Source organism: Tupaia chinensis, unplaced genomic scaffold (assembly GCF_000334495.1).
Source record: "Tupaia chinensis unplaced genomic scaffold, TupChi_1.0 Scaffold143758_1, whole genome shotgun sequence".
Classification (NCBI taxonomy): domain Eukaryota; kingdom Metazoa; phylum Chordata; class Mammalia; order Scandentia; family Tupaiidae; genus Tupaia; species Tupaia belangeri.
The window spans coordinates 1,437,375-1,447,733 of record NW_006203607.1 but is presented as its reverse complement, the minus strand read 5'-3'; the positions used below and the strand labels follow the sequence as shown (position 1 = coordinate 1,447,733).

Sequence of the window (10,359 nt, the reverse complement as noted above, 5' to 3'; positions counted from 1 at the left end):
CCCCCCCCCCAGCCGTGTCCCGCTGAGGCGGGGCCCTCGCCTTGCTCAGTCTACGCCTCAGTACCTGGATATGCTGTTCCACATCTAGCGAGTGGCAGAGCTCACACGCCTGTGAAAGCACGGACAGCGGGCCAGCAGATGGCGCAGCGGTCACATCGCTGGACTCCCACATTGCTCATCTCAGACTGCTCACGGACCTGGTGGCTTCAAAATCACACCGGGCATGTGTGCGTGCATGCCCAAGATCGCAGGAGGAGAATAGAGAAGGGATTGCGGCAGTCATCCCCCCGGGGGCTGATTTCTCACTTTCCCACTCACTGTTGTCTGTCTGTCTCTGACAGCGCATGTGCCTTAAGGCAAGAACCTCTTTTAAAAAAAAGAAAAGAAGAAAGTATTGATATAAGGGCCTAATCTTTGTCTCCTGCAAAGGCTTTCTTCCCACTCTGGATTTCCATTCGTTGTGGATCCAGGTCTAAAAGTCAAAGCACACAGTGCCTGGCCCCGCCGCCGTTTTCTGGGCAGACGTTCTAGCACGCTGTCTTTCTTGTTTATAGCTGGGCACCACCCAGACCAGGGGAGAGGAGTATATTCGGGCGGGCAGAGGAGAGCGGGCCATAGAAATCCAGTGACTTTTCAGAGTATTCCAGACGGGAAGTTGGAGGAGGCTCTGTGAGCCCACCACTTCTCCCTGCCCTGAAAGTCCACTGCGGAGCTGACAGACGCGAACTGCAGAGACCCTGGAGAGCAGAGAGCAGATACGGGGAAGGGATGAACGTGCACGAATGTGTCCCTCCTTGGACCATCCTAACTAATTCCTGTAGTCACACACACACACTCACACATACACACACACATAAGCACGCATGCGCACGCACACATGCACATCAGTATTACATATATACTCTGTGTCTGTGGATTCTACATCCACAGATTCAATTAAGGGCAGGTCAGAAATACTTGAAAAAATATATAGTATAACAACTATTACGTGCATTGCATTAGGGATTAAATAACCTAGAGGAGATTTAAACGGAGGATGTGCTAAATTCTATGACATACTACTTCCCAAGGAACTTGAGCTGTCCAACTTGATTTGGATAGTTGTGGGGAGTCCTGGAACCAATTCCCCGAGGATACCAAGGGATGACAGTACACAAAAGTATTATACACACACACACACACACATATACACAGACACATACATACAGACACACACACACACGTGCATGCACACATGTGCGTGCACACATACACAATCGGCTGCATATTTGTGTTCCCCTAAATCTGTGTTGAAATCTTAACCCCCATGGTGGGATGGCATTAGGAGGGGAGACCTCTGGGTAGAACCCATCATGAGATTAGTACTCTTTTTTTTTTTTTTGAAGAGGTTTTTGCTATAGGGTATGTGCGCTTGCCAGAAAGACAGAGAGAGACATCTGTCGACAGAAAGTGAGAAATCACCCCCAGGGGGGATGGTCAGGCCATAATCCCTTCTCCTCCATTCTCCTCTCGGGATCTTGGGCACGCACTTGCCCGCGCCCAGTGTGAGTTTAAGCTACCGGGTCCGGAACTCGAACCGTGGTCAACTACAAGGGAGTCCAGTGACACAGCCATTATGCCAACTGCTGGTCCCAGAGATTAGTACTCTTACAGAACAGGGCTGAGAGAACTCCCTGCCCCTCTAGAGTGAGAAGACGGCATCTACGATCCGGGAAGTGGATCCTGAGCAGAACCAAACCTGCTGGTGCCTTGACCTTGGACTTCCCAGCCTCCAGAACTGTAATATATTTTTTTAATGCCAGAGGGTGGGGCATGTGAGAGAGAGAGCGAGAGCAAGAGCGAGAGAGCGAGCTAGAGTGAGCGAGCGAGAGAGCACTTCCAGTGGGGCACACTGCAGTCCTCTTTCCACCATCCCACTGGGATTGGGAACGCATGGACACATGTCTGGCATGTTTTTCAAACCACCAGGGAAGGGACTGAAACCATGGTGACCGTTTGGGATCTGGATCTCACTTAAGCACTGCACTGTGGGGCTGGCCCAAATTCCTCTTGTTTATGGGCCAACCACTTGATGGCATTTTATTAAAGCAGCCTGAACAGACTGACAATACACATGTGTAATATTATTATATGAAGTTCATGGAAAATATATGTTATAAAGAAACGATGCATGGATTTAATTTTTTTTCACATAAAAATAAACTTGCACTTAAAATTTTTCCCCCCATAGGGTTCAGGCACTCACAAAAAGAGAGAGAGAGAACACCTCCCAGTGGGGTGTGGTCATGCCACAATTCTTTTTCCTTCATTTCCCTCCTTTCTGTTGGGATTTTGGGTATATGTGCACATATACCTGGCCTGTTTCTCTAGCTGCTTGGGCTGGGATTTGAACCATGGCTGGCCATGTGGGCTCCATCTCCTTTAGCCACTGTGTTAAAGGCTAACCCATAAACTTGTACTTTTTGTTTTTGCTCCAGGCGTGTGTACTCATTGCAGGAAGAAATCACCCCCTGGAGAGGATGGCCACGCCATAGTCCCTCCTCCGGTCTCCTCTCAGGATTCTGGCACAGGTGCCCAGCACGTTTTCAAGCTGCTGGATCCAGGACTCTTAACTGCTCAGCTGGCTCCTTGGGATCCAGTGCTTTCACCTCCATACCACCTGCTGGCCCTAACCTGTACTTGAATTCCATTTTTCCATGAACTTCTGTGTGTCAGCCTACTCCCACTGTAACATGAACCCCAGGAGGGCAGCTGGTGGCTGACACGCTGTGGCTGGGAGAGATGTCTCTGAAATGATGGCAGGTGAGAAGGAGAACGAGATGCACACTCAACGGTTGAGCAGGAAGGCCAAGTGTGTGCTGGAGCTGAGTGAACAAGGGCGAAGGGGATGGAGTCACACCTGAAAGGCACGTGTATATGGAAGGGCAGTGGAAGGTGGGGGTGCAGGCAACGGGGGACCCCGTGTGCCAAAACCATCGGCTGTTCTGAGTGAAACAGGCAGGTTTTCAGCAGAGGAGCGGTACAACCGCTGTCTGTCGGTGACAGACTCTAGGCAGCAGGGAGGGCTGCTAAGCAGGGGCTGTTACAGTAATCTAGGTGAGAAAGAGCTGCGGCATGCACCAGGTGGCACCCTGTAAATGATAAAGGACCCCCGCAATTGTCAGCTCATTTGACCCGTAAGACGGTCCTTGAAGGAGGAACCACCATCTTTAGTTTACAGAGGAGGGAGTTTAGGCCCAGAGAGGTGGAGTAACTTGCCCAAGAGCACATAGCGAGGAAGGAGGCACGTTAGTGACCCGCCTGTCTTCTCCCATTTCTGCAGACGGCTTGGCCCAGGGTTCTTCCCACCACCCGTCACGGACAGCTGGCAGCTGCTCTTCGCAAGGCCGACTGTCTCGTGTCTGAGAATGACTAAGGCTGGTGACACCCACAGGTCGGACCAACCAGCTGTGCCTGACCATGGTGGGTTAGGAGGGGAAGGACCTGGCAGCCACGTCCGTGAGACAGTTCAGGGCGACCACAGAGCACCCCCACCCCACAGCCTTGGCAGGTTCTTCAGAGCCCAGAGATGGAGCACGTGACCCGGCAGGCACTCCCAGTGTGTTCCCAAGAAGCAGTACGCACCCCTGCCAGCAATGGGGGCAGACCACGGTCACCGCAGCTCCCTCATACCTGGGGAGTGGCTGAGTTTCCAAAAGGAGTCCGCATCCCTTCTCCCCTTGGGTCCTTTTAACATTCCTGTGGAAAGACAGGCTTGGTGTCACCATCTCCACTTTGCACATGCAGCAGACCTGCGAGGTGACAAGGCTAGTCCAGGTCCCGGGTCGGGGGCTGAGGCTGGGGCCCACTCTCCCCCCACCTCCCGCGGGAGCGCGTCACGCCCTGCTCTGCTGCCTTGTTGGGCCGAGGGCTCTCCAGGTCGCTTCTTTCCAGGGCCGGAGTAGCTAGGTGGCGTCTCATTCTCCCATGGCTCACATACTGGGGCTCGGCGAGGCCAGAGAGCGGCTGTGCAGGCGGCTTCTCCGGGCCCCCACCGCTGCTGCCAGGCCACCCTCCTGCGAGGGCTCGTGTTCCTCAGAGGCTGCACGCGCACCCAACCCTCTGCGCGTCCTCTCACCGCTAGCTATGGTTTCACTGTTCCGACCCTGTGTGGGACGAAGACTTCGGTACTTACCTGTCTTCTGTACCCGCCCCCCATTCCTGCCTAATCCTCAGAACAATCCACTGGGGACTACCATGCCGCCAGCGGCTGTCCCCTCCTCTCTACTTCAAACACCCGCCACCAAGGCCACTGTCTGGTTCCTGCCAAAACTTGGAACAAATTCACTTGAAAACCAAACATCCCGTTCTCTGCCCCCAACCTCTCATCTCTGCAGTGCCCTTGGGACACACATCCGGCATGACCGTCGCAAGTTCTTCGGCCAGTCAGAACTTCCAGCGTCCCGTCCTTCAGCCTTGCTCCTCCCTGCCCAGCCGGTGCACGTGGTGGGTGACCTAACTGCTCTCCCTCCAGTGCTGGCTTCTTGACAGAACCTCCTCTCCTCCCCCCTACTAGTTCGGCGTCAAAGCTCACTTTTCCCCGTTAGAGCAAGCTCCCCATACCTAGGCTGTGAAGAACCTCAGAGAACAAGCACAGTTCTTGCAGGCTGGCCTCCAAGCTTGGCCGGGCCCCTGAACATTTCCTGCAAACCAGTCCCTTCTCCTCGATCCATTTGCTCAAAATCGCCATCTAGGGGCCAGAGCAACCTTTTGGCCCTCCTAAGCCATTCCCTAGCGAGCCCTCTCTGTAGCTGATGACGGACACAACCGATGGCCCACCCACCTCAGAGGTGTCCCTCCTGCCGTAAGGCTGATGTGTCTCTCTGCCCCTCATCCCAATGCGTTCACACCAGCCCCAAGCCGTTACTTTTTCCTCTTTCCTACATTTTCAGTTTCTTCTTGGAAGGTTCAAGTTGTCTGCTGATACACATGCCCAAAGTACTGCTTATCTAAAAGGCCTTTAAAAAATTTTGGTTTTTTTAACTTGCTATAGGACACATGCAGTTGCTAGACATGGAGAGAGAGAGGAAGTGAGAAAGCACGCCCCAGGGGGAATGGCTATGCCGCAATCCCTTCTCCAGTCTCCTCCTGGAATTTTGGGCAGACAGGCACACATGCCCAGCAAACCGCCAGGTCCGGGATTTGAACAGTGTAGTCAGCCATGTGGGAGCCAGCTGGCCCTGAAAGGCTCTCTTTTGACTTCCCATATTTCTTTTTTCTTATCAAATTCCCCCTGATATTCCCACTCACTGCAATCTGCCCTCAACACCCTCCACCTCCGCTGAGGCTGCGCCTGCTAAGACGACCAGTTACGCTCTATTTACCAAGCCCGCTAGCCATTTCTGTCTCCACTGCACCAGACTGTGCTGTGCTTCGTGCTCCTTAAACAGCCTGCACCCCGGCCCCCACAATACCAAGCTGCTCCGTGTTTCCTACTCAGAATGTTCCGTTGTCTCCTTGGTGGGTTCCTCTTCTTGATCCCACCTCTTAAACTTCCTTGGTCCCCAAGACTCCAACTTTGGTCAACTGTTTTCTTCATTCCACACGTTTCTGGAAGTGTCATTTACCCAAAGCTTCAATCGCCATCTCCATGCTGGTGCTGCCCCGGGACTCCGACCTGTGTGGCACTGCCGGCTGGTGTCACCTCGCCGGCCCCCGGCTCCCTCCCTGCCTTCCCCTCACGGTTGGGCCCTCTCAGTGAATGGCACCACTGTCTGTCCCAGGACTGGGAGACGGTCCCTACTCCCCTCTTTCTCACAATCCTCAACTCTGACTGCATTATCCTGCAAATAGTTTCTAGATCATTCTCACGTCTCCAGCCCCCCCCATTCGCTGCCCTCGTCCAAGCTATTCTCACTGGTCTGGCTCTCGCTAATGGAATCTCTCCTTTCCCTCCTCAAATCCAAGCTCATCAAAGTAGTTAACGGTCTCTTCAGTGTGAAACCCATGCACGTCTGGCCTCTAACTAAATGCCTTTGGTATTCACGCTGCCCATGAGACTAACCGCAAACTCTTCGGCATGGTGTTGGAGACCTCCTGACCTCGCCGGGCGTTTCTCTGTGCAGCCCCAGTACCGTACTTGGTGTTTTGGCAACACCAGATGGCATGCGGTTCTCGTACCACTGGAACCATGGCTGTCTTGGATTCCCCTGCCCTGGTTGGTTCTGCCCTCTCTGCTTGGAAAGCGCTCCCCTCCTACTAGCCCCGACAGGCCATTCGGGGTCTCAGACAAGGTGCCACTCTGAAGGAAGCTTCCTTGAGTACCCCGCTTGGACTAGGTGTCCCTTCTACTCACAGCATGTCTGTCACTGTGCTCAAGTCACTGTTTTACAGTTTTCTGTGTAAGTGTTTGAGTTCCCAGCAAGACTTAGGGACAAAAAGCGATTGACGCTTTTACATGGCCATGCCAGACGTGGGTGGTGTTCCAGTACACAGCAAACAGACGAGCGAGTCCTGCCCTGTCCCGTTGGTTCTAGGTCTTCGCCTCTTAGTTTCTGTTACTCCCGAGCCAATCCCAGAGCTCTGATATATGGCTGGTGCGTGACTAGGCCTACCAGGAAGCCCAGGCCCTGGTCTCGCCACCTGGTCTGTTGCAGTGGCCCACAGAGTCGGGTCCTCTCTGGCTTCCCAGAACTCAGGAAGGAAGGCAAAAGTGAGGGAGGCAGGAGGGCCAGGATTCGGGAAAGCTTACCCTTGGAGCACAGCCTGCGAACAGCAGAGGCTGTGCTCGGTGGGAGGCCACAGGGTGGAAGTAAGGGCCGGTACCCGGGTGCACGAAGAGTTTGGGAGGTGCTGACGAGGCTGGTGGGATTCAAGGTGGAGTCCATTGAGTCTGAGTGTGGCTCCAAGGACCGGGCCACACTACTCCCCAGAATAAAGGTTTGACCTGGAAAACAGTAAAAGCCAGGTCAGAGCAGGGACCGACTTTGAAGGCCTCCCTGGGTCTGCCTCCCAGACCTGTCTCAGTAGAACAAAAGGCAGCAAGACAGCCCTGGGCCGGGACTCAGGAGCCCGTGCACCTGCCGGCTCTGACTCTCACCGGGTGACCTTGGACAAGCTCAGTGCCACCTTCCGGACTCTGGTCTCTTCGGAGACTTGTCCTCTTAGATTAGGTCTAAACAGGAAGAACCTTCACAAAAAGGAAGTTTTCTGGGATGGAAGAGACTGACTTAGACACAAGATGCCAGAGCAGGGAACAGAGTCATCTCCCCGAAGCTGGAGAAGAAAGCCACATGTTCAGATGAAGAGACTCTGAAACTGACCCTCTGCTCAACCAGCAGGACGGGTCAGAAATGCTGACCTTGAAGGCTAGAGTTCTCTGGGGCTGGCTCTGTGGGGCAGCAGTCCCGCACTGCTAGACACAAGCCGGACTCCACAGGACAACCACGGTTCAAGTACCCGGCAAGGTCAGCCTGAAACACAGCAGGCGGACTCGGAGTGTCCAGGATCTGACGGGCTGGAGGACCGGAGGTAGGGACTGTGGGTGTGCAGACCCCGTGGGGGGTGCGCCTCTCACACTTGCACTCTTACCTTCGCACTCTCACTTTTGCGTGTGTTTGCACGTGCTCTATTATGAGTAAAGAAAAATTACCAACCAAATCAAACAATCGAGTTCCAGGCGGAGGACGACCACAGTGGTGGTGCATAACGGAGAAGGTCCGGGGAGGTGGAGTCTGGAGACCAGGGAGACAAACGCCCTTAGGGCAGTCACGGGACTGAAAGAGGGTTGGAGGTCGATCTGATCTTTTGGAACACACAAGGTAAAACGGGGCAGGAATAATAAGGCAGATTTCAACTCAAAAAGGAGGAGGTGTGAGCAATCAGAACTGTCCGACAATCAAACTGAATGCCAGAGGTGAGAGGGGGCCCCATCAGGGAAGGACAGAGGGACAGGGGTCTCTCTCAGATAAGACGGGGAGGGCTCCTGACGCCTGGCTGCCGGAGCGCCGGAGAAGCGGAGGAGCGTGATTGGCGAGCTGCGGCCATCACGCACACGGGCGCCACCTTGGCGCTGACTGGTCTGCGGGAGTCCTGTGTGGAGGAGAGGGGCACCCCAGAGACTTTGCAGTTCTTATTGGCTGCAACCACGTGAGCTTCGGGATGTGGGCGGAGGACCGTTTTATTTCATCGACTTTTTGTAAAGGCGGGCTTGCTTAGTCAGGAGGCTGCTGCCTCACCTCCAAGCAGCTGGGACCTCGGACATGGGTCGCCTCATCTGGCCTTCAGCCAGGGTCCCACCATGCTGTCTAGGCTGGCCTTGGGCTCAGTGTCCTCCTCCCAGGTCCCCAGGATGACACACATGTGTCACTGTGCCTGGCTTTTAAGGTGGGCTGGGCTGAAAGTTGACCCCAGGCCTTCTGTGTGGCCTTCTGAAGAGCAGCAGCACCAGGGCAGCACGGGCCGCTGTGGCGAACGAGGAGGCATTTCCTATCTACCTGGGAGAACCAGAAAACCAGCAAGCAGAAAGAAAGGCGTAAGGAGCACCGCGGGTAAACGAGCCACACCTGAGCAGAAAGGAACCTAGGAAATTCCTAACAGCAGCCTGACAGGGTAATGCTGGGTGGCTTTCTCTTCTTTTCTTTGGTGAGGATTTTGCTATAGGGTGCGTGCGCTAGCTAGAAAGAGAGAGACAGAGAGATTGAGAGACAGAAAGCGAGAAATTACCCCCAGGGGGAATGGCACACTGCAATCCCTTCTCCATCCTCCTCTCGGGATCTTGGGCATGCACGCACACACGCCTGGCATGAGTTTAAGCCACCGGGTCTGGGATTCAAACTGCAGTCGACTACATGGGAGTCCAGTGACACAGCCATTACGCCACCTGCTGGTCCCCTGGGTGGGTTTCAATTACAGTTAGAATTAACAACCAGTGTGACCAGTTAAGTGAATATGCCCTCCTGCCTAATACTGTCTTTCAGGGGCCAAGGGCCCTCTCGTTTGGCCATCACAAGCCTCTTACTTGACCCAGCCACGTGGGTAGCTCTGAAGGACTGCCTCCCGTGAGTCCTGCTGCCCCTGCCTTTCACCTCGCTCCTTGCTCGTCATCCCTGCTTGGGCCAGGGTGGCCCTGCTCTATGCATGGACCGCCTACATATCCCTGTCACTCTCCTCTTGCTGCATCTCTGTCTCCCCAGAATGCACTGTGGATTCCACAGAGTATTTAGTGCGTGTCTCATGACCCAAACCAAAGCGGCTGGCATGGAGTCTTCCAAATGCCAATGTCATGTCCTGGAATACAGGGAAAAAGGCTGGAGACCTGTTCTATAGAAAAGAAACTGAAGAGGCAGTACAAGAAAATGCACTGGACCACCTTTACTGGATCCTGGATTAGGAAGAGAAAAACCAGCGATAGAGAACGTTAGGCAGACAACTGAGGGGGACCCTCATGGGCTGTATATCAGCTAGACGACTTGCTTAACGTTAAGTTTCATGAGCACAATGACAGCACTGCACGCCTTATTCTTAGGATGTACACAAGAGACCAAGTCTCTCATCTGCCGTTAACTCTCAAATCATTCAGTAAATGAAAGGCGTGTTTAAAAAATAGTAGGTCAGTAGGAAAGCCATGGTGCATTTTTGTATAGAACACAGAAGACTCGTCATGACTTTTCCGATGACCCGTTGTGCAGATACAGAAGTGTGTGCTATTTAGAGGAAGAGAGACAGCAGGTGTTGCAGAAAAGTGACGTGGTAAATCCAGGTGGAGAACACATGCTTGCTCACTATACTGTTTTTGCAAGTTTTCTGGAGGTTTAAAACATTTTCAGAATAAAACATTGGAGAAAAAAAGCAAGTCTCCACTTCAGTAAGGAAGCTGAGTGGGTGACGACATCTGTCTGAGGGCTTGTGACCCGCTCCTGTCCCAGCAGCGCAGGATCAGTTAAGCCAAGGCACGAGTGGGAGGGGAGCGTGCAGACAAGGCTGCAGGGAAGGAGAGTGCCGGTGAGCACCCAGGCCGCAGCGCTGGCACTGCTGGATGCCAGCCTAGAGCAGGGTGTGGCTAGGCCGGAGGGCAGGCCTCATGCACGCTCCACCCAAGGACAACGCGAAAAGCTCCTACACGGACTGGGCTCTTTGGTGCAGGGTTGGGTATGAAATCAGAAAAAGGCAGGACATGAGAAGTGATCAGGGGTGGGGCAAAGGGTAAGCAAGGCCGGCAGGGAGGCAGGCAGGAAGGCAGGTAGGTAGGTGGGCAGGCAGGGAGGTAGGTGGGCAGGCAGGCAGGAAGGCAGGTAGATAGGTGGGTGGGCAGGCAAGTAGGTAGGTGAGAGGCAGGGAGGTAGGTGGGCAGGCAGGGAGGTAGGTGGGCAGGCAGGGAGG

General features: G+C 54.0%; 1 protein-coding gene across 9 annotated transcripts in view; it reads right to left on the bottom strand.

The window, feature by feature from the left end:
• Positions 1 to 10,359, bottom strand: part of SCMH1 (Scm polycomb group protein homolog 1) — a 131,022-nt gene that overhangs the window by 4,861 nt on the left and 115,802 nt on the right. For all 9 annotated transcript variants that reach the window (XM_006164917.2, XM_027766888.1, XM_006164923.3 and 6 more), the window contains 2 exons: positions 6,731 to 6,925; positions 3,673 to 3,738 (listed from right to left, as the gene is read on the bottom strand). In XM_006164917.2, the coding sequence (XP_006164979.1) occupies positions 3,673 to 3,738; positions 6,731 to 6,925 (261 nt within the window). The remainder of the gene's footprint in view (positions 1 to 3,672; positions 3,739 to 6,730; positions 6,926 to 10,359) is intronic.